At 42.2% G+C, this 25,282-nt stretch overlaps 1 protein-coding gene across 2 annotated transcripts in view; it reads left to right on the forward strand.

The window, feature by feature from the left end:
* The window catches only part of LOC129839789 (VPS10 domain-containing receptor SorCS3-like), a 205,014-nt gene extending 187,526 nt beyond the window's left edge, over positions 1–17,488 (forward strand). The window contains exons 19-27 of one of the 2 annotated variants that reach the window (XM_055907426.1): positions 1,307–1,493; positions 3,838–3,971; positions 4,685–4,808; positions 5,222–5,334; positions 9,742–9,873; positions 10,188–10,299; positions 11,959–12,064; positions 13,249–13,409; positions 13,951–17,488. In XM_055907426.1, coding sequence (XP_055763401.1) covers positions 1,307–1,493; positions 3,838–3,971; positions 4,685–4,808; positions 5,222–5,334; positions 9,742–9,873; positions 10,188–10,299; positions 11,959–12,064; positions 13,249–13,409; positions 13,951–14,009 — 1,128 coding nt within the window. In that variant the 3' untranslated portion in view covers positions 14,010–17,488. The remainder of the gene's footprint in view (positions 1–1,306; positions 1,494–3,837; positions 3,972–4,684; positions 4,809–5,221; positions 5,335–9,741; positions 9,874–10,187; positions 10,300–11,958; positions 12,065–13,248; positions 13,410–13,950) is intronic. The other variant, XM_055907427.1, reaches the window with a different exon arrangement.
* The last annotated feature ends 7,794 nt before the right edge of the window (positions 17,489–25,282 follow it).

Here is a 25,282-nt window from a genome sequence, read left to right on the forward strand (position 1 = left end):
TGATCCCAGGACACCTCGATATAGAACTAGAAATGTCTAGAGAATGTGAACAGCGGACATCAACAAAAGCCTGAATGACATCGACGCCACTGAAAACCTAAGTGTCATTGCGAGTTACATTTTTGGCAAAGGATTGTGGGTCATTACAGTTCCACACAATAGCCGCCAACGTTATATACCCCCAGAAGCCTTCTCGTGTTTTCATACTCTGCTGTGCTTGAAAAGAAGCAAAACATATAGTGAAGAAAGAGAGAAAGAGAGAGAGAGAGAAAGACACACACACACACAAACCTCATTAGGAATAACAGGCAAACAGACCGCTCTCACGTTGGGGCAGAACATGATGCAAACCCAATGTTGGGCTGGTGATGACTGATGGTGTCTGTGTGTGAATGTAGCCCAGCAGTCTGTTGAATAGTGTACCTGCCACCCTACTGTCTCTTGATTACTACACTGCCTTGACCTCCCTGTGGTTCTCTCTCTCTCCATCACACACACACACACGCACTGCTCTCATGGTGGGGCAGAATATGATGCAACCCCTAGTGCTGACTGCTTGTGTCTGTGTGTGAATGTTGCTCAGCAGTCTGTTGACTAGTGTACCTGCCACCCTACTGTCTCTTGATTACTACACTGCCTTGACCTCCCTGTGGTTCTCTCTCTCTCCATCAGACACACATATACACACAAACACACACACTCACACCACAGGGACTCATGTCAGACTCAGGATGCATGCTGATGTAGAGGTGTCACAACACCATCTGTTGGACTTCTGACAAAAACAGACAAAGATGCCCTGCCTGTGCTCATGCATGCTTAGTGCTGATTACTGAATGGTACTGTGGTTTTGAGTTCTTGTATTGAACCCCATTTAAAAAAAAATACTTTTAACTTTTATTTAACTAGGCAAGTCAGTTAAGAACAAATTCTTATTTACAATGACGTACAATGGCCTACCAGGGAACAGTGGGTTAACTGCCTTGTTCAGGGGCAAAACAACAGATTTTTACTTTGTCGACTCGGGAATTCAATCCCCGAATCAACCTTTTTGGGGGTTACTGGCCCAAAGCTCTAACCACTAGGCTACCTGCCGTCACAAAACAATGATGTATTTAAGTCTATAATAAACAAAAGTACAAGCATCTAGCTGGGCTCTCAAGTACAATGGAATTGTTATATATATATTTTTTATGTAACTTGAACTTATTTTTTTATTTATTTTTGTCTTATTTCTGTCTTTTCTGTCTGTCTTTCCTTCTTTCTTCATCTGTAGTCCTTACTTGAGACTTTACTTGCTTTCCAGGGGGACTCAATGAGAACCAACATCCAACTGGATTTTGGAGATGGCACGGCAGTCTCCTACTCCAACCTTAGCTGGATCGAAGAGGGTATCAGACATGTTTACAAGACGGCTGGGATATTCCGTGTCTCTGCCTTGGCGGAGAACACCCTGGGATTTGACACTACCACCTTGTACCTCCATGTTACGTGTACGTCACCTCTATACATTCATCTATTTTGTCAGGGATATTCAATTCCCGCCATTGAGGAACAAAGTATTTCTGGTTTTAGTTTCCACTGTACCTGATAGATAATTGGTCAGTTACTGTGACATCGGCCATTGATTGGCCAGAGTGGTCACTCATCTGGTTACCAAGGTTTAAATCAGTCCCTGATTGGAAAGAAAGGATAGAAAACAACAGTGCTGTGGGTCTCAAGGATCATAATTGAATATCTCTGCCTCATATTTCTCTGTAAATAACCACCTTACTAAATATACAGCAGTGTACAATGGACCCAGTTAAAGACAAAGGACCAGAATGCTCTGCACATAGTACAGCACTTTGATGCTCTCTCGCTCTTTTCATCTTGTAATGAACAAGCCAGCCAAATGTCAAGTAAATAATAGTGACAAATATAACATGCTCATGTCTAAAAGGCGTCAAGAATTATCCAGCTCTTTGAAGTGCTGTATTTGAATTAACCCCTCGTCTCCTGATTTGAACAGGGAGGCTTTAGTCAATTAATGCCTTTTAAATGTTGTCTCTGGTCGCCACGACACTTTCAATCAGTGTACTTTGATACTTTTGATGACATTCATTCTGCTGGTGTTTTTTTCTCCATGGTTTGGTACAAATTATTATACTTTTTTAAAAACTTTTACCCCTTTTTCTCCCCAATTTCGTGATATCCAATTGGTAGTTGCAGTCTTGCCACATCATTCCAACTCCCGTACAGACTCTGGAGAGGCGAAGGTCGAGAGCCGTGCGTTCTTCAAAATAATACCCTGCCAAGCCGCACTGCTTCTCGACACACTGCTCGCTTAACCTGGAAGCCAGCCGCACCAATGTGTCGGAGGAAACAACATCCACCTGGTGACCGCAGTCAGATTGCAGGCGCCCGGTCCGCCACAAGGAGTCTCTAGAGCGCGATGGGACAAGGATATCCCGGCCGGCCAAACCTTCCCCTAAACCGGACGTCTCTGTGCCAATTGTGCACCGCCTCATGGGTCTCCCGGACCCGGCCGGCTGTGACAAAGCCTGTGATCAAACACGGGTCTGTAGGGACGCATCAAGCACTGTGATGCAGTGCCTCAGACCTCAGCACTCGGAAGGCTGTTTGGCACATTTTGAGGTAATTTACAAGGGAGAGAGAGTGCAGATGATGCTTTAAGCAATGTGCCAATCACGATGCCACCACATACTTCAAATTGAAATATTTTTAACAACCGACACAGTTTAGGGAACCTGACCAAATGACTCACATCACACACATGCACATCTGCATAGACACAAACTTAAAAGAGGGAGACACACAGATACGCACACTTTCTTTCTCTGTCACACACATCACAAACATACACAGACACTAAGACAGACACATACATAATCTGCATGTGTTTGAAAGCTAGGATAAAGATTCGTCTCAGTTAAAAAGGATAACAGAAGCCCAGGTGGAGACGTACAAGCCTGAACGCCGAGTCACACCACTGTCAGCCGGAATATTACTGTTAAAATACCGTGTTATATCTCTCCGCTATAGGAACCTTCACCACTTAGATGACGGTAATGCCACGTACACCCACGTTATCTCCTATTATGGTCTCAGCATGGCAGACCACAGTATTACTCACAAGGTATCACGTCAAAAACATGATAACACCAATGTGTTTTAAGTCCAGAATAAATCCTGTTCAACTTAATCCCATCAAAACTCAAAAACATTATGACAGTTATGACATTTGTTGAGGAAGATTTCATTCACCTTCCCTTTTCAGCTAAAGTAGTCTTATTGAGAAGAAGATCTCACATATTACCCCAGTGATAATGTTAGGGATACTGGCAAGTGCAGTGTGAGAGATCTTCTTTTCTCTAATTCTTCATTTAAGAAGGTTGCTATTTATTTTTTCCCACGCACCTGAAAAATTAATCTTCGGATGTGCCGGTGCTTTTCAGATTTAACCTAAAAAAATTAAAATATATTATGTCGATGTGCGAGTGCTTTTCCTATTTAAACAAAAAATCATCTAAAAATAATATTTCCATGTGCGAATGCTTTTCCTATTGTGAAATAGGCAGTCTCAAGCAATGTCCTTGTAATTACAATCATATATGGAGTCTGAATCATTCAATACTGAGTCTGAATCATCCAATACTCACTCTGAATCATCCAATACTGAGTCTGAATCATCCAATACTCACTCTGAATCATCCAATACTGAGTCTGAATCATCCAATACTGAGTCTGAATCATCCAATACTGAGTCTGAATCATCCAATACTGAATATGAATCATCCAATAGTGAATCTGAATCATCCTCTGTGTTTGTATCAGGTCCTGTGGAACATGTCCAGTTGCTGACTCCGTTTGTGGCCATCAAGAACAAGGAAGTAAACCTAACAGCAGTGGTGTGGCCCATCCACTCCAGGACCGTCACCTACTTCTGGTGGCTGGGGAACAGCACTGAGGTAAATTAGACTTAAAACACTGGGTGTACAGGGAAGAGGGCCTAGAACCGAGCCCTGTGGGACTCCAGTGTTGTGTATAGTATACAGTATATGTGGGGTACCAACTGTACAACATTAGAGGTAAATGGGCACTATTCAAAAGTTGTCTTATCCTATAATGCCATATACTGTACATGTACTGCAGTGGTGGCTGGTGTCACTGTAACTAAATCGGAGGACAGGCTTATTGTAATGGCTGGAACGGAATCAATGGAACAGCATCGACCACATCAAAGACATGGTTTCCATTCCAGTTCCATTCCACTTCAGCCATTCCTATGACCTGTCCTCCTTTCAGTAGCCTCCACTGATGTATATATGAGTTATACATAATATCTATGGTATTATGTAAATTGACCTCTTCTATTAATGAAGACGACTATGATAGAGGCTGAGCAGTCTCTGATCTTATATTTTGTTCAGACATCTTATTAGTATGTCATTATGACCTCAGCTGCATTGGTTCTAGGTATTATGGGGAGGATGTGTTTTGTAGGGTTTTGTTCAAGTCAGAAGCTCCGACTACTCTAAGTGAGAAGTTGAAGGAGAAGTTGTTATCATCTGGAGTGGATTTCTTTCATGTTCTGGGGTTTTAGCGAAAGGTTTTAGGTGAAGGGATACTTACCGGATCAAAGTGTGATCATCCATTTTGTCCATGTTCCCTCTTCCTCCAGCCGCTGATCAGCTTAGACGGGAGCATCTCGTACACCTTCACCAGCGAGGGAATGAACACTGTTACGGTCCAAGTGTCTTCAGTCAACACCATACTGCAAGACACCAAGACCATAGCAGTCCAAGGTTCTCTCTCTCTCTCTCTCTCTGATCACCCTAATCAAATTATTCTACTTAATGTAATGTTCATTAGCACATCTAGCTGGCATCTCACTTGGTATGCAACTTTTGACTGTACTTGACATTTGAATATGTCAGGATATATGCGAAAGGGGACATTTCCCCAATTATCTCAGAAATCACTTAGCAAGCAATCATCTCCCCTTGTCAAACCATGAGCACATGCATATTGTACCCACGCCAACATCTCTGTCAGATTTCCCACCCATCAGAAGGCAGTTAGAGGAGGGATACAACCAGAACTAATGACAGTGGGGAATGAGGAGGACACCTTGAGAATAATGCACCTAGATCAGGGCTGAATTAACGGTCTGTTTGTGTTTCTCCCCTGGGTCTCTCTCTCTCTCTCTTTCTGACAGAGTTCTTCAAATCTCTGCTTTTATCTTTCTCCCCTAATCTGGACGAGTACAACCCTGACGTCCCCGAGTGGAGACAGGATGTGGGGAGAGTTATTAAGAAGGCTCTGCTCCAAGTAAGTGTGAATTCCTTCCTTTTGTCTTATTCTCCCTCTCTCTCGTCTCTTTCTATCCGCTGAGATGCTTCGGCGTTCGCCCTCGGGCTGTCCTGTGATTCGTTATCACACAGGTGCGAGAGACTTGGCTTCTTCTTCCCCCCTCGAGGCAGCTTGATGAGCACTAACAACTTATTTTCAGAAGTCGGAGCAATGAAATGCATTCTTCGGAATTAGCCTGGAATGAAGGAGATCTTAGGCATTACTGTGACATAGGATGTGCATAGTATCTGTGGAGGAGAGCTAGAGCTGATATGTCATAGTTAAGTGTGTTACTCTTCCACTTCGTGTGTTGTTTTAGGCCTATAGTTTGAGACTTGTGGTCTCTCTGTGTTTTCACCATCTCCACAGTTGATTTGATATGAGACCTCAGGCGAGCTAGGCTGAGAGCCAGTGGAGGGAGCTACTGTGATGTGGGTCAAAGTGAGGCTTTGTGAGGGATAAAGTGCACTTTGTCACCTGAGAGCCACATAGTATGTTCATGGCAGTATAGTACCAGCCAATTGAATTGTATTGAACTGAGGGCACACTCAGTTATAGACAGCTATAGATCTAGCTTGAGCTGTTAATTGCTAGCCTCAATAGACTGTTACAGCACCTCTTTTCATACAAAACGTTTTGTTATACAACCTTTTGGAACCTACATATATTATACTGTATCTATTGAGTTTATGAACACTACTTCATGTGTCACATGCTCCTCCATATACAGTTTAATCCTATCAAACCTTCCCTCCTTTCATCTCTTTCCCTTTCTCTAAAAGGAAATCATATTAAGGCCTATTCATCCATGTACTGCTAGAGTTGACTTAGGGTTCAAAGTCTTGATATTGTGCAACAACCGCCATACAAAGTGTTATTAGAATTGTTCTGTTCATTTCTTTTTTCTGCGGTTCACGTTCAGTTGACCTTCAAGATTAAACATTTTCCATCGAGTCAATGTAAACATCTCCCCACAATAAAGCAAAGATCTCTGCAAAATCGCAATTAATGTCAGGGTCCATTAAACTGCAGTGTTGCCGTACTACAGTACAGCTCTATGGCTGACCATAGTGAGAGCAAGGCAGGGCTTTTGCTTCTCAGGTGAGTTCAACCCACTGCTTAATAGAGGTTTGAATGGGGAGTTCAGTAATAGAGGCTATTTCAAGTTATTTTCCAAAGTCATTCCATCTCCGCTTTCTCCGGCTTCTTCTTTCCTCCCTCTGCGGAACAAGGAAGATGCCGAAAGCTCACTCTCAGGTTCCAGACAGTGACTGTCGGGAAATTCATATAATTTTGGATGCTTCGCGGAAGCCCCCCCTGGTTTCACCACCACTTGTTAATGCACCTCTCAGTGTGGTGCAAGAGGTTAACATGTCCTCTTTTTTCCCTAAGAGAGTGCACTTCTTCTGGGCATCCCTTTCTCGCTCTTTCCCCCCCCCCCCTCCCCCTTCAGTTCCTGGGTGACGACTGTACTGTACTTTCTTTCAAAGAATAAAATGATAGTTATAGGTAAATCATCATAACCTATTTATAACAATATTGTTGGAATAATGCACTATGGAAGGAGTTATGAAGATAGAATAACCCAGTATTGTCAAGTTCACGACGAATGAAAAACAGAATCCACATCATGGGGTGTTTACAATAGTAATTAGTAATTGACCACTGTTTCATCTTATTTATTTAGCTTTGCATACAGTAAGACTGTGATGAAGCCTCTCCAAAAGCGTTTGCTGTTAATTAAAATATTAAAGCAACAAGATACAGTTCTGAAGAGGTGGTTTTCCAACCAAATTTGGGCTTGGACAAAGTTCCCTCAAAAACAATCACTCATTAGACTGTCTGACTCATCTATTCTCCTCCCTTAACGCAGATCAGATTTTTCACTCCAGCCAATGAGTTTGGGGGCACAAAATGCCAGCGCTACCCAAGCACACAGAGCCAGAAGTCTTTTTAGACTAATGAGTGATCGCAAAGAGAACAAATATGTGCTGAGTGTATTGATTTTTACAGAGGCTATTGCATCGTATCCCCTTCCCTCTCCCCTTCCCTCTACCATTCATTCTATACCTCTTTCCCCTCATTCTTTTGCTCTTTATTTGTCCACTACTTTGCTACTCAAATAGTGATTTTAAGGCTTGATAATTGATGTGCTTCAAGTGCATGTGACTCGCCGACGACACCACTCCATTGTCCGCCGATAGCCCCATAGAGAACCTATAACAACATTAGTGGCTTTTTAAATGGACACTGATTGCTGGTTGGAACCCGTGCCTCGCTGGTAATCTAAAGTGGATGAAGGCCATTCTAAAGAAAAATATTTAGTAGTAGCTATTTTGAAGGCATGGAAAAACAGTTGTTTGGCAAGACGTACTTTTCCCATCAAGAAAAAAATACACTTTTGCGAAAACATGGAGGTTGAGATCGGATTTTAAAAAGTACAACACTTTATTTGACAACACATTAGGACACGGTCATAACCATGTCATAGTAGGTCACAACAGCTGAAGCAACTTGTCATAAACTGTCATTATATGGTCATAACATTATCATGGCACATATATTTAGCCTGTTGTGACATATTGCATTATTTTATGGCTTGTTATGACACCTACATAAGAGTGTCAAAACCCACAAAACCTACCACACAGAGCAAACCATTCTATAACACCGTAGCCTACTTGTAAACAGTAGGTTTATGTTATATTACATTTTCTAAAATGTACCATATTAAATTGCAAACACACATTGATGTCAGACATGTACCTACCCCAATCCTCTGTTGCTCATGACTGGCATGAATGCAGGAGCAGATTTCAGGAGCAGAACAAGACACCTTATTTGTGACTGATGACCAACATAAGGGCATGTACGTGATAGGTCTATCTGGCTTATATGATTATGATGCTCATAATGCTTCTTGACAGTGTCATGAAGTGTATTAATCCAAGTAAAATAACACAGGATGTTCATAATGCTTCTTGACAGTGTCATAAAGTGTATTTTCTTAGCACAAGTAAAGTGACACAGGATGTTCATAATGCTTCATGACAATATGTATTTTTCATAAGTTATACAAAATTTGAGGAACAAAATATATGACTGTAAAGAATTCATTACAACAACAACATCAAATGATATAACTCTAAATGTTATTATTTATGTTACATTTTTTCCCTGCCAAGAAGCTTCATTTTTCCAAAGAGGATGTTTTTCCTTCTCTTGCATTCATCCCAGTCATCAGTGAAAGAGCATTGGGCTAGGCACATGTTTGACATCAATGTGGGCACTATTACAATGGTAATAAAATGGACAATTTAAGAAATGTTATATAACATACTATTTACAAGTAGAATGGATTGGTTTGCCTTGTGTGGTAGGTTTTGTGGGCTTTAACACTCTTACATAGATGTCATAACCAGCCATAAAATATTGTAATATACAGTACCAGTCAAAAATTTGGACACCCCTACTCATTCAAGTGTTTTTCTTTATTTTTTACTATTTTCTACATTGTAAAATAATAGTGAAGACATCAAAACTATGAAATAACACATATGGAATCATGTAGTAACCAAAAAAGTGTTAAACAAATCAAAATATATTTTATATTTGAGATTTTTCAAAGAATCACCTTTTGCCTTGATGACAGGGGTATTTTCTGTATACCACCACTCCCTTGTCACAACACAACGGATTGGCTCAAACACATTAGGAAGGAAAGAATTTCACAAATTAACTTTTAACAAGGCACACCTATTAATTAAAATGCATTCCAGGTGACCTCCTCATGAAGCTGGTTGAGAGAATGCCAAGAGTGTGCGAAGCTGTCATCAAAGCAAAGGGTGGCTACTTTGAGGAATATAAAATCTAAAATATATTTTGATTTGTTTAACACTTTTTTGGTTACTACATAATTCCATATGTGTTATTTCATAGTTTGGAGGTATTCACTATTGTTCTACAATGTACTGTAGAAAATAGTAAAAATAAAGAAAAACCCTTGAATGAGTAGGCGTGACCAAACTTTTGACTGGTACTGTACAGTATGTCACAACACATCTAAATATATGTGTCATGGCAGTGTTATGACATATTATGACATGGTTATAACCGTGTCATAACGTGATAAGATGCTAGGTGTCAAATAAAGTGTTACTGAAAAAGAAAGTAGAAGTAATGCTGACTTGTCATCTATTGGTGACATATTGTACCATTGTTTACATGGAGGTTGTATTGGTTATTAACACATGTTGGTCAAGCCCAAATCTATTTCATTGTCCCCTCTTAGATTATGTATATAATCTAAGGGCAGTGTTTTGACTGTAGACTAAGAATACCATACAAGTATGAACTTACTGTAACAGTACTGTCCATTGTCAACAGGTGTCAGACTTTCCAGAGGATCAGCTGTTGGTTGCAGTGTTTCCAGGTGTGCCAACGGCCGCTGAGCTCTTCCTGTTACCACACAAGAACCAATCAGAGGGCAGGAAAAAGAGCGAGGAGGAGCTAGAGCAGGTATGGGATAGTTAGATTGGACACTGACATTTTGAGTGTCAGTGTAATTCTGTCATGGCATGTATGACAAATTGTTTCCAATCCTTCACACCAATTCACACAATAGGATAAATGCATTGTCATGGCTGAAATGACACACACGCAGACATTAATTCTATGTGCCGAGTCCGACAATTGAGACAACTGAACCAACGTGGTGGGCGTCGTGACGAAACAGCAAATACGATTTAATGATACATTGTGTGTGAATTGAAAGAGCTGCAAAGTGTGACAATTGTTTGACTAAATGATGCTTCTTTCATTTCCTTCAACAGATCTCTGAGATACTTGCCAGCGCTCTGAACCAGAATCTGGTGGAGTTTGAACTAAAGCCAGGAGCTAGAGTCATCGTTTACATCACACAGCTAACTTTGGGTAAGGAAAGAAGTCAGTATCAAGATAATTACATAAATTAACTGTATGTACTTGCACGAGAAATCATTATTTTCTCTACATATTGTTTTTTTAGCTGTGTTTGTTTCTTTTTGTGATGTCATAAACGCAATATAATTTACCAGCGCCAACGTCTTCATATTTGTATAGCATAAACCAAACACATTATTTTTTGTTCTGGATTTAAAATGCCTTATATGTTTGTCACAATCTTTGGTGTATGAAGATTGGAGGAGGACGTGAGAGGAAAGGGAGGATGGATTTTATTTGAAGTGGAACTCCTTGACACAATTGATACTTTATATCTGCCATCAAGACGACCCAAACATCTGTTCACTGTCTTTTACAGCCATCCAACCACAAAATGAGTGTTGCACTGAGTGTAATTATGTTGATTGTTTAGTCCTTGAGAAAAGGACAAAAAAAGAGAAGTTTGGTTAGAAATGCATGCAGAATTCAGAATCGCCTAAAAAGTAATCAGCAACATTACACGAGTTTGAGTGTTGGCTCAAAATGAGACAAACAAATAACTACTCTTGGCTGAAATTAAAATGCTTTACCAGCGTCCACCCAAAAACAACACAAATCCTCTTTCACATTGGAAAAGATTCTCAGTTGAGAGTATTGAATGGATACAGAGCAGTAGTCCAGCTTTCTACTACAGTATATACTCATACAACACCACACTTACTACAGCAGCTGGGTCCACATGGAAGAGTTGAGGGTTAAAGTTGGAAGTGCCCTTACGGAAAATCACATAATTTCACATAAAATGTAACTTTTTGGAACTCTTCACATGTTTTTTTTCCTGTATGGGTGGGGGTGGTGGTTGCAAAGGGGATTGCCAGGTTTGCCAGGTCTAATAGTACATATTTTGAAGGTTCTATTAGCCACGTAATCCCAGTGAGAACACATAGCCTTGAGCTGGCCGTCTGTGGCTTAAAGGTCTAGGTATACACAAGCAGGTCGGGTGCTGGACCGTAAAGTGTGTGTGTGTGTGTGTGTGTGTGTGTGTGTGTGTGTGTGTGTGTGTGTGTGTGTGTGTGTGTGTGTGTGTGTGTGTGTGTGTGTTTGTGTGTCAAGGGTGTGTAATACCACAGAGAGAGGTGTTAAATAGTATAATCAGCACCACATACCTCCAGTTTATTCCACAGTAAATGTTGCACTTTATTTGTGACAGTTATCGATGTAAAAGGCTTGATTTAACCATAATTTAGCATTTACCTCTGAATATAAATGTTGCTACTGAAGGCTTGTTTAAGGCAGATGGCTTTTAGTTGGAGAAAAGGCAACCATTAAGAAATAGTAATTACACGCTATCACAGCCTTTTAAATTTGGGATATTAAAAATGCACTATCATTGCCTTGGATCAACCCATAATACATAGCCAGATTTATTTGCTTGAATCAACAAATTGATTCAAGTAAAGCATATGCATTGACTGTATGTATCCCTGTAGCAAACTATTATGATGCAAAATATGCATCTCAACTGTACTCCATGGTTGTTATTAGTGACACAATATTATACAGTATAGGATCAATATTGGCAATGAAGCAAGAACATCTCCAAGGCATTCCCAGATTAGCCTTTATTGTGTTGCTCTGTTCTTGTTATGTTTAATGTTCGTCTTCCTCTACTCTCTGTTACAGCACCCTTGGTGGATTCCAGCCCGAGACACAGCAGTTCAGCCATGCTGATGCTCCTATCAGTAGTATTCCTGGGTTTAGCAGTGTTTCTCATCTACAAATTCAAGAGGTATGTACTGTACTGCATGTTTATATCCTTGAACATTATATCGCAGCACTGCTCTAATCACCTGCCATCATCATTAATAATGCATATTATAATAATATGCTAGATCGGTAGGGCCTGCATAAATAATGAGCTAAAGACGTTCCTTTGAAGTAACTTTTAGTCCTTTATACTGTAGATGTAGTAAACAAATTTAGTGATTTGGATGCATGAGGCACGTGTGTGAATCAGTGATGTATTGTTAAGAAAACTATCATTTAATTGCTTAAAATGCTGTTGACATACTTTGGCTGTTAGAAGCTGAATTATTAAAATTATTCTCATGGAAAAGTCTGCTGAAAACGCATCAATTAGGGATATGGAATTAATCTAAAGAAGAAACCGATTTATTGAAATGTCACACACGACAAAGCAAAACAATTAAGTAACAAAATTACTTGTAATTTGAAATAAATTGAAGTAAGAGTGGATGAAACAAATGTCTAATCATAAATAGAAATGGGAAAATAATTTTTCTGAGATTATGCAAAAGGTACACTACCGTTCAAAAGTTTGGGGTCAATTAGAAATGTTCTCAACTAGTCTAAAGAAGGACAGTTTTAGTGCTTCTTTAATCAGAACAACAGTTCTCAGCTGTGCTAACATAATTGCCAAAGGGTTTTCTAATGATCATTTAGCCTTTTAAAATGATCAACTTGGATTAGCTAACACAACGTGCCATTGGAACACAGGAGTGATAGTTGCTGATAATGGGCCTCTGTACGCCCATGTCAGCAGTTTCCAGCTACAACAGTCATTTACAATGTTAACAATGTCTACACTGTATTTCTGATCAATTTGATGTTATTTTAATGGACCAAAATGTTGCTTTTCTTTCAAAAACAAGGACATTTCTAAGTGACCCCAAACTTTTGAACGGTAGTGTATATACATTAGGATTACAGTCTTATATCACTACATTGATGTCATATGGGGATTTAATGATGTATAGATTAAGATTTTCTTAGTTATATATCTAGTGGCTTCATGATAATAGGGAGATTAATATAGTTTTGTCAACATACCAACTCTGAACAAAAAGTGTAACATACATCTTTGAGAAATGTTGCCAAAAGGACGGATCATCGTTGAATAGTCATCCCCTATTTTAACAGGGCTATTGTCTGTCTACATTTACCAATCTGCAGAAAAATCCCCTGGATTAACATATACGCGGAGGTGAACCAGGAGAAAGAGCAGGAGATGATCGGTTCGGTCAGCCAGAGCGACAGCACGCCTAAGATCCCACTCAGTGAGTTCTCTACGGCCAAAGAAGTCATGGAGAAGGAGATGGACGCCAGAGTTAAACGTAAGATACATACATAGTCTGATAAATCATGTTTTTAATAGCAAGTTGCTAATTTGGTGACTATGAACTTCCAACAATATTACACATACTTTGTCCAAATTCATTATATTGGACTAGAACACATATGGGTCATATCTCCTTGTATAACAATGTTGACTTTTGACCTGCAGTGTATACACTACATAGTGGTTATAAAGTCTACATTGTTTCTTTAACTGGTAGGAAAAAGGAGGAGTAGTGTATCTTTAAAAGAAAACTAGGGATCAAACGAAGCAACGTTCCGCAGCATTAAGCTGATCAACCCCTTAAACCTTTTTTTAAATAAAAAGGAAACAAACGAACCAATGGGTCAGCCACTAATGTCCCACGTATGAAACAACAGCTTAGGAGATTTTGATAAAACACTGTAATGAAACCCCAGTAATTAACAGGCAGTATCAGTGTCAAAGTAGGTATTTGTTTCACAGACATCAAAACCTCTACTACCAGTGGACTAACCTATGTTGTTCTTATGTGTGTTTCTTTTCTCTCTCTACCGCAGGGCGAATTGGAAATGCCTGCGAGAGCACGAGGGAGATTCCAAACTGTACTAGCGTGTAAAGCCGAGGAAGGAATGCAACAAATGTGTACATACAAAGTATTGCCGTTTTAAGAGTTCCCTCTTTCTTTGGTTTCTTTTGTAATTTCTCAAACACAACCCCAATGTTAATAGTTTTCTAAGGGCCTGATTTATACTGATGTGCATGGGTGTCTTGGTTGATAGCATCTATGCGGCGAATCTGAAATCCACCCAACGAGACAAGTTTCAATTACAAGTATGAGCTTCTTTGGCCTACTGTTACACAATTTGGATTACAAAGAAACGTTCCATTTTCAGCCCGTAATTGTCTTATTTCATGGACTTTTATCAAAGCCTTTATCGAAATCTACGAAGAGAGTTATGTACATTTCTTAATGTTTTACTTTTCATGAGGTATAAGCGTTTTTGTCTGTATGGGCCATCATGTCTAGGTCTCCGATCTAACGGAATATTAATGAAACCATATTATCTTTAGATATCAGTTATCGCTCTGTATATACTATATGTATGTTCACTTTTCACATGCTTCAAGTAAAAGTACAATGCCGAACACAGGAGATCTAATCATGGCCTGTTATCAGTTCTTAAAAGTGTGTTAAAAACAAGATGTTACTTATAGAAAGAGTCCAACTTTGTTTTTAATGAGGTCCTTGACTTGTGCATGTTATTATTAAGGACGCGATGTATGTGTTGTAGATAAGCAAGTGTTGTAAATAGTTATTTTCTATTAATTAAAAGAGCTCAGTCACTTTTACATACAGTATATATACAGACTCGCATATTCTTCATTTAGTTAATTTATGGCTATACAATGTATCTGTCTTGTACAAAGAGTTTAACTGTTAAGATGGGCATCATTTTTAAAATATCAAACCAGGTTAATACAACGCCACCCCTGCTTGAAATGAAATAAAACACATCATTGGTGGTAATTTTTACCTGCATCTCAACGGTTAAACTCCTTGTAACAGACGACATTTGCCATAAACATCATGGGATTATTTCTAATGTTTGCCCTTTGAATGTAACGAGAAACGTGGAGTCAACCATTTTTGATCCGTGGATGAAATTTGTGTCTGAATCATCAAGATGATCCCACATTGTTGTAGATGTCAATTGTTATTACTGATGAGTATACTGTACAAGGCCCATCAGCGTGTCACGGACAAGTATCTTGGGGGTATTTTGCAGGGATATAGTTTATCAAGTCCTTTGCTGGCATCTATTCATAGAGTGTTCTATCTCTGTAAAGCATATCAACTCTCCCAGAGTTTCATGGTAATATCCTCAAACATTATCTCTCAAACAATATCTCCATACAAAGAGGGAATAAAACAACTTTGTGTTGACTTTCCACTCATCTGACAAGGTATCTAGAGACAAAACTACACAAGTCCCTCATTTTAAAACCACCATCCCATCCGTTTGAGTCTCATCAAATTATCCCACTATCAACACATTTCATCAGCTTCATTTTGAAGTTAGAAACTAACTGTTGAGTCAAGTTCCACCACTTGAATTCCCTAGTGTAGTGAAATACACACAATAGTGTACATTCTAGCTAGTAGCTAGTTTCCTCCACTACACTGCTGTGCACTGCAGTCCTCCGAAAGCTGTCATCATCAAGAGTAGGAGCTCCAGTCAGCCAGTCAGCGGCTTGAAGGCACGGACAGGTCCTCTGGCAGCAGGTGTAGCCAGTCTGGCGGTAAGCGGAGATGGATGGATGGTTAAGCACCGAATGCACCATGCCGAGCTATCCCACAATGCCGTGCCTAGATTCGGCACATGACGACACACAGGAGAGTGAGAGGCGGGAATGGCGGGAATGTTTAGAGAATGTTCCAGAAGGAAAGTGTTTTCCATGATCGTGTACATAAGTGTGTTCAGTAGTAGAAGAAAGAGGTGGAGCTTCTGTATCTGTCGTCCCTTGTTACATTGTAACGAGAGTGGAGTTACATGTTAATAGGAGTGTTATAGCAGTTGTCAAAGCAAGTTGTTGCAGTAGCGACAATCTAACGTTGTTATGATGCATGAAACTCCATCCACAGAGGCATTCTTCCTGACATGACAGAACAAAGCAACACTTTGTTTTGTTGAACAATAATTGCATCATCCTCACTCATCTGACTGTCCTTATTTTGTTTGTTGTTGACAACTCATTCTGATGTTCTCAATGTCACGCCGGCTTTGTTCAAATACTTATTAAAAAGAAACAAGATTAACGTAGTGACAGATAACGGGAACATTAAATTGTTTTTTCTTTGTGTCGTCTCTGCCACCACCAGTTCCTAAGGTGACTCCTCCACTGGCAGACTAAACTGAACTAGCTGAGCTAAAAGGTCACTGAGAGTTCCTCCACGTGAATAATTCCTTTCATTTCTCCTGAATTTCTTCAGAAGACATTCCTTCGACATGTAAGGCCATTATAGCGGTGGATTACAACTATTCATCCCATGAGCCTCGAAGCTCCTTTTGCCCTATGAGTGGGAAACACACGTTGGCATTTCCGCCTTGGTCGTTGATCATTCAACAGTGCTAAGTCCTTCAGAGGCAATTTTTGAAAATATATTTTTCTGTACTGCTGCAGGTTTGTAAGGAAAGTAATTGGGGTTTTGTTACAGTTTGTGTGCTTATTTATTGGTGTAGATAATTTATTCTGCAACGTTCGTTTGAAAAGTTTTCTCTGGTGTTTATTGCTTTACATCAGATTCCATTGAGCTGGTTTGAGTAGTTTTTGGTACAAATGTTGAACACCTATTATAAGATTATCTATGAAATCTGAAAGGGAATCAAGATTGTGGGAAAGGGAAATTAAGAAACCTTAGTGTACATAGATGCAGTAATGAGGTCAGTGGAACTCGACCAAATTAATGGACATGCCATGGAAACACGTGGGGGAAAGATGGCATGGGGGAAATGTCCTGAAACTCCTCATTGACCCCCAGCAAAATGTGGCTACACTTAGGCTATTGTTTATATGTGTATTTCACACTATGTAGAGGTAGAAATCGGAGTGTAATGCTTGTATGGATGTTATTGTGACCAATCAACTGCATTACAGTTAAAAACGACTTTGACTACTACCACAGAGTTCTGTACGCTAGCTATGCTACCAGCTTATATGAACAGGAGTTAGCATTTAGCAGTCACTTCTCCAAACCTGATATGGGAAAACTTCTAAAATGTTATGCACACTTTAGTAACCACTTAGTGGGTCTGTTACAATACATCAATCATGATGGATTTGACAGCTCTCCACTTTGTTAGATCAAATTTGTTGAATGTGCGCCAATCCCCACGGTCTGCGTTCCATTGACCTCTTTACCACATGTATTATGATTCTAAGGGCAGACCATTGTAATACTCTTCATTGCACAAATCCTACAAATGCATGCATCATCAGTACTGTTCTGTTTCATCTTAATTTCAATATTTCTACTGTAAAGAAAATGTCATTTTGAAATTGTTTCAAATAAATGTATTTTTCTACATCAACGCATTTCTCTCTGGGTAATGGAATTCTTTCAACTCTGAGAAGGGTAATAGGAGGTGATTTGCACTGCATATTAAACTGACTTTCTTATTGCTATATCCCACACGTTACTGTGTGTGTGTTTGTGTGTGTCTGCATTCTTGTTTCGAGCCTCTGTTTATCTCTCTCTCTATGAAAAGCCAACTGACATTTACTTCTACGGTGCTGAGCGGTTGCACCCTCTATATACCCCTGTTTATATTATTTGACCCTGCTGGTCATCTATGAACATTTGAACAGCTTGAAGAATGAGACAGTACTGTGCAGCTGTATTCATCGACCTGGCCAAGGCTTTCGATTCTGTCAATCACCACATTCTTATCAGCAGACTCAACAGCCTTGGTTTCTCAAATGACTGCCTCGCCTGGTTCACCAACTACTTCTCAGATAGAGTTCAGTGTGTCAAATCGGAGGGCCTGTTGTCCGGACCTCTAGTAGTCTCTATGGGGGTGCCTCAGGGTTCAATTCTCGGGCCGACTCTTTTCTCTGTATACATCAATGATGTCGCTCTTATGTTGGTGATTCTCTGATCCACCTCTACGCAGACGACACCCTTCTGTATACTTCTGGCCCTTCTTTGGACACTGTGTTAACCTGTCTAGGATCAGCGTGGCGCTAGCGGCACACCCCCCCCCCCCCCACTGAAAAACCAGTGCCGCGAAATTCAAAAAAAATATTTTTTTTAAATATTTAACTTTCACACATTAAAGTCCAATACAGCTAATGAAAGACACAGATCTTGTGAATCCAGTCAACATGTCCGATTTTTAAAATGTTTTACAGGGAAGACACAATATGTAAAGATGTACATCTATTACCTAAAAACACATTAGCATAATCCACCATCTTTTATTTGTCCACCAACACCAGTAGCCATCACCAATTCGGCTAAACTAAGATATTTATAGCCCCTAACCAACAAAAAAACTCATTAGATGACAGTCTGATAACATATTTATGGTATGGGATAGGTTTTGTTAGAAAAAAGTGCATATTTCAGGTAGATGGCATAGGTTACAATTCCACCCACCGTCACAAATGGAATAGAAAAACTACTTAGAGCAACGTGTTTACCTACTTACTAATCATCAAACATTTCGTAAAAATACACAGCATACACGAATCGAAAGACACAGATCCTGTGAATACAGACAATATTTCAGATTTTCTAAGTGTCTTACAGCGAAAACACAATAAATCGTTATATTAGCATAGCACATACCACATAGCAGCCCAGCATTGATTCTAGCCAAAGTGAGCGATAAAAGTCAACATCGCCAAAAGATATTAATTTTTTCACTAACCTTCTCAGAATTCTTCCGATGACACTCCTGTAACATCACATTACAACATGCATATACAGTTTGATCGCAAATGTTTATATTTAGCCACCAAAATCATGGTTAGACAATGTGAAATGTAGACAAGCTGGTCAGAAAATGTCCTTGCGCCACTTAGACAGTGATCTACTCTTATACATAAATACTCATAAACGTGACTAAAAAATATAGGGTGGACAGGGATTGATAGACAATTTAATTCTTAATACAATTGCGTTATTACATTTTTTAATTTATCCTTACTTTTCAATACAGTTTGCGCCAAGCGAAGCTACGTCAAAAAACATGGCGTCCTAAGCCACTAAAATGTTTCGACAGAAACACGATTTATCATAATAAAAATGTCCTACCTTGAGCTGTTCTTCCATCAGTATCTTGGGCAAAGGATCCTTTCTTGGGAGTAATCGTCTTTTGGTGGAAAGCTGTCCTCTTGCCATGTGGAAATGCCAACTGCGTTCGGGATGAACTGAAAAGCGTGCCCAACTATTCACATCGTTTCAAAAATAAATGTCCCAAAATCGCACTAAACGGATATAAATTGCTATAAAACGCTTTAAATTAACTACCTTATGATGTTTTTAACTCCTATAACGAGTAGAAACATGACCCGAGTAATATTACCCCCTTCACTAATGCTTGGAAAAGGTGCGGGCCGGTGTCCTCTAGGCGCATGACGCAGCTCCAAAAGAATGACTAGCCTCAGGGTTTTTTCATTTGTAGGGCCTGTGAACGCGCAATCGACCCCATTGGAATCGTCATCACGTAAAGGCATCCAGGGGAAGACGTAAGAAGTGTCCGTATAGTCATAGCAATATCAGTGCCCTTTTAACTGACTTCAGAACAGTCGCCAACATTTCTGAAATCTGAATCCATGTCAGGGAAATTGCTGTAGAATGGGCTCTGTTCCACTTAGAGACAAAATTTCAACTCCTATAGAAACTATAGACTGTTTTCTATCCAATAATAATAATAATATGCATATTGTACGATCAAGGATTTTGTGGGAAGCCGTTTCAAAAATTACCCAATTAGCATAAATAGTCTAAACAGCGCCCCCATCCCCAACAGGTTAAATAACCTCCAGACGAGCTTCAATGACATACAACTCTCCTTCCAAGGCCTCCAACTGCTCTTAAATGCAAGTAAAACCAAATGCATGCTCTTCAGCCGATCGCTGGCCGCACCTGCACGCCCGTCCAGCATCACTACTCTGGACGGTTCTTACTTAGAATATGTGGACAACTACAAATACCTAGGTGTCTGGTTAGACTGTAAACTCTCCTTCCAGACTCACATCAAGCATCTCCAATCCAAAATTAAATCTAGAATCGACTTCCTATTTTGCAACAAAGCATCCTTTCCTGCAACTCATGCTGCCAAACATACCCTTGTAAAACTGACTATCTTGCCGATCCTTGACTTCGGCGATGTCATTTACAAAATAGCCTCCAACACTCTACTCAGCAAATTGAATGCAGCCTATCACAGTCCTGTCACACCCTGACCTTAGAGAGCCTTTTTATGTCTCTATTTGGTTTGGTCAGGGTGTGATTTGGGGTGAGCATTCTATGTTCTGTTTTCTAGGTTTGTGTATTTCTATGTTTTGGCCGGGTATGGTTCTCAATCAGGGACAACTGTCCATCGTTGTCTCTGATTGGGAATCATACTTAGGCAGCCATTGTCCCTTGTGTCATTGTGGGAAGTTAACTTTGTTAGAAGCTTCATAGCCCTGTTAAGCTTCACGGTCATTTTGTATTGTTTATTGTTTTGTTGGCGACATTCAAATTAAAAGGAATATGTACGCTCACCACGCTGCACCTTGGTCCACTTCTTTCAACGGCCGTGACAAGTGCCATCTGTTTTGTCACCAAAGCCCCATATACTACCCACCACTGTGACCTGTATGCTCTCGTTGGCTGGCCCTCGCATCATATTCGTCGCCAAACCCACTGGCTCCAGGTCATCTATTAGTCTTTGATAGGTAAAGCCCCGCCTTATCTCATCTCACTGGTCACTATAGCAGCACCCACCCGTAGCACACGCTCCAGCAGGTGTATTTCACTGGTCACCCCAAAAGCCTATTCCTCGTTTGGCCACCTTTCCTTCCAGTTCTCTGCTGCCAATGACTGGAACGAATTGCAAAAATCACTGAAGCTGGAGACTGATATTGCCCTCACTAACTTTAAGCACCAGCTGTCAGAGCAGCTCACAGATCCAACTACCTCATCCCCATACTGTTATTTTTTTATTTATTTTTATTTTTTGCTCCTTTGCACCCCAGTATCTCTACTTGCACACACATCTATCACTCCAGTGTTTAATTGCTAAATTGTAAATTGTTTTGCCACTATGGCCTATTTATTGCCTTACCTCATTTATTGCCTTACCTCACCTATCTGACCTAATTTGCACACACTTTAAATATACTTTTCTATTGTGTTATTGACTGTATGTTTGATTGCTCCATGTGTAACTCTGTGTTGTTGTTTGTGTCGCACTGTGTAAGGGCTGTCTCTCTCCTCATCCTCGGACGAGGAGAGGAGAGAAGGATCATCAGACCAAAATGCAGCTTTCGGGAAATAAGCCATCTTTTTAGTTACAACGACGATGGCAACACGAAAAACAAAACACTTTCAAATATACAAAACAAGAAAACGACGTAAACGAAACCTGAACATAAACTTACATAACTAAACGTAAACTCACGGACAGGAAACAGACGACATCAAAATAAACGAACAGCCAAACAGTCCCGTATGGTACATACATTCGACGACACAGGAGACAATCACCCACAAACAAACAGTGAGAACGCCCTACCTAAATATGACTCTTAATTAGAGGAAAACGCAAACCACCTGCCTCTAATTAAGAGCCATACCAGGCAACCCAAAACCAACATAGAAACAGATAACATCGACTGCCCACCCAAAACACATGCCCTGACCTAAACACATACAAAAACAACATAAAACAGGTCAGGACCGTTACAGAACCCCCCCCTCAAGGTGCGAACGCCGGGCGCACCAGCACAAAGTCCAGGGGAGGGTCTGGGTGGGCAGTTGACCACGGTGGTGGCTCCGGCTCTGGACGCTGTCCCCACACCACCATAGTCACTCCCCGCTTCTTTCTTCCCCTCCCAATGACCACCCTAAAACTAACATCCCCTAAATGAACGGCTATCACCGGGACAAGGGGCAGCACCGGGACAAGGGGCAGCACCGGGACAAGGGGCAGCACCGGGACAAGGGGCAGCACCAGGATAAGGGGCAGCACCGGGATAAGGACCAGCACCGGGATAAGGGGCATCACCGGGATAAGGGGCAGCACCGGGACAAGGGGCAGCACCGGGATAAGGGGAAGCACCGGAACAAGGGGAAGCACCGGAACAAGGGGAAGCACCGGAACAAGGGGCAGCACCGGGACAAGGGGCAGCACCGGGACAAGGGGCAGCACCGGGACAAGGGGCAGCACCGGGACAAGGGGCAGCACCGGGACAAGGGGCAGCACCGGGACAAGGGGCAGCACCGGGACAAGGGGCAGGTCCCGGCTGATATACTCTGGCAGATCCTGGCTGAGGGACTCTGGCAGATCCTGGCTGAGGGACTCTGGCAGATCCTGGCTGAGGGACTCTGGCAGATCCTGGCTGAGGGACTCTGGCAGATCCTGGCTGAGGGACTCTGGCAGATCCTGGCTGAGGGACTCTGGCAGATCCTGGCTGAGGGACTCTGGCAGATCCTGGCTGAGGGACTCTGGCAGATCCTGGCTGAGGGACTCTGGCAGGTCCTGGCTGAGGGACTCTGGCAGGTCCTGGCTGAGGGACTCTGGCAGGTCCTGGCTGAGGGACTCTGGCAGGTCCTGGCTGAGGGACTCTGGCAGGTCCTGGCTGGACGGCTCTGGCAGGTCCTGGCTGGACGGCTCTGGCAGGTCCTGGCTGGACGGCTCTGGCAGGTCCTGGCTGGACGGCTCTGGCAGGTCCTGGCTGGACGGCTCTGGCAGGTCCTGGCTGGACGGCTCTGGCAGGTCCTGGCTGGACGGCTCTGGCAGGTCCTGGCTGGACGGCTCTGGCAGGTCCTGGCTGGACGGCTCTGGCAGGCCCTGGCTGGACGGCTCTGGCAGGCCCTGGCTGGACGGCTCTGGCAGGCCCTGGCTGGACGGCTCTGGCAGGTCATGGCAGGACGGCTCTGGCTGGTCATGGCAGGACGGCTCTGGCTGGTCATGGCAGGACGGCTCTGGCTGGTCATGGCAGGACGGCTCTGGCTGGTCATGGCAGGACGGCTCTGGCTGGTCATGGCAGGACGGCTCTGGCAGGTCATGGCAGGACGGCTCTGGCTGGTCATGGCAGGACGGCTCTGGCTGGTCATGGCAGGACGGCTCTGTAGGGAGGAGAAGGAGAGACAGCCTGGTGCGTGGTCTAGGCACTGGCTGCGCTGGAGAGGAGGAAACAGCAGGAGAGAGAACCCGGAGAGACAGCCTGGTACGGGGGGCTGCCACCGGAGGACTGGTACATGGAGGTGGCACCGGGTCTACCGGACCGTGAAGGAGGACACGTGCTCTTGAGCACCGAGCCTCCCCAACCCCACCAGGTTGAATGGTCCCCGTAGCCCTGCCAGTGCGGCGAGGTGGAATAGCCCGCACTGGGCTATGCAGGCGAACCGGGGACACCACCTGTAAGGCTGGTGCCATGTACGCCGGCCCGAGGAGACGTACTGGAGGCCAGATACGTTGGGCCGGCTTCATGACATCCGGCTCGATGCCCAACTTAGCCCTCCCAGTGCGGCAAGGTGGAATAGCCCGCACTGGGCTAAGCACGCGTACTGGGGACACCGTGCGCTTTACCGCATAACACGGTGTCTTACCAGTACGACGCCTTCTACCTCCACGGTAAGCACGGGGAGTTGGCTCGGGTATCCTACACGGCTTTGCCACACTCCTCTGTTCCCCCCCCCAAGAAATTTTTGGGTCTGACTCACGGGCTCCCAACCGCGTCGACGCGCTGCCTCCTCAAACCAGCGCCTCTCAGCCTTCGCTGCTTCCAACTCCTCCTTGGGACGGCGATATTCCCCTGGCTGAGCCCAAGGTCCTCTACCGTCCAGGATCTCCTCCCAAGTCCAGGAGTCCTTGTTGCTCTGTTGAGCATTCCCTTGCCGCTTGGTCCTATTTTGGTGGGTGATTCTGTAAGGGCTGTCTCTCTCCTCATCCTCGGACGAGGAGAGGAGAGAAGGATCATCAGACCAAAATGCAGCTTTCGGGAAATAAGCCATCTTTTTAGTTACAACGACGATGGCAACACGAAAAACAAAACACTTTCAAATATACAAAACAAGAAAACGACGTAAACGAAACCTGAACATAAACTTACATAACTAAACGTAAACTCACGGACAGGAAACAGACGACATCAAAATAAACGAACAGCCAAACAGTCCCGTATGGTACATACATTCGACGACACAGGAGACAATCACCCACAAACAAACAGTGAGAACGCCCTACCTAAATATGACTCTTAATTAGAGGAAAACGCAAACCACCTGCCTCTAATTAAGAGCCATACCAGGCAACCCAAAACCAACATAGAAACAGATAACATAGACTGCCCACCCAAAACACATGCCCTGACCTAAACACATACAAAAACAACATAAAACAGGTCAGGACCGTTACACACTGCTTTATCTTGGCCAGGTCGCAGTTGTAAATGAGAACTTGTTCTCAACTAGCCTACCTGGTTAAATAAAGGTGAAATATATATTTTTTTTTTCTTCTTATCTAGCCTTTATGGCCATGTACTATTAGAATCTCCAACTGGCACAGCTAGAAGAGGAGCCACCCCTCAGAGCATAGTTCCTCTCTAGGTTCCTTCATAGGTTCTTGCCTTTCTAGGGAGTTTTTATGCCTCTGTGCTTCCACATCTGCATTTTTGCTCTTTGGGGTTTTAGGCTGACTATCTGTATAAGCACATAGTGACAACTGCTGATGTAAAAGGGGCTTAATAAAATTAATGTGATTGATTGATGGGTGTTAAAAGGATGTTATGCAGGTCATTCCTTCTTCATTACAGTTGTCTAACTGTTACAGTGTTAAAACATTGTAGAAAAAATACTGTTTTGGGAAAAACAGTGTTGAAAAAAATCATTGTCAACAGTGTTGTGGAAAAAGTGTTTCAAAAGCCCAACTTCAGCGGATACCTTTACTCAAAGTCGAACAGCTCCAGTTTCTCCTAGTTCATCAGCACTGAAGTCGTTAAAGCAAACCACATCACTGTCCACTGTCTGACAAACCTTGATACATTACAGCTGCTTCAGCCAGCTACAGAAGCTACAGCCAGGAGCTGAAGTGTACACAATGCTCTCCCAAGCACCAACACTGCAGATCTGAATCAGCCATCAGTTACTTACACTGCTGCAGGCATTTAGAC

Source organism: Salvelinus fontinalis, chromosome 40 (assembly GCF_029448725.1).
Source record: "Salvelinus fontinalis isolate EN_2023a chromosome 40, ASM2944872v1, whole genome shotgun sequence".
In the NCBI taxonomy this organism is placed as follows: Eukaryota; Metazoa; Chordata; class Actinopteri; order Salmoniformes; family Salmonidae; genus Salvelinus; species Salvelinus fontinalis.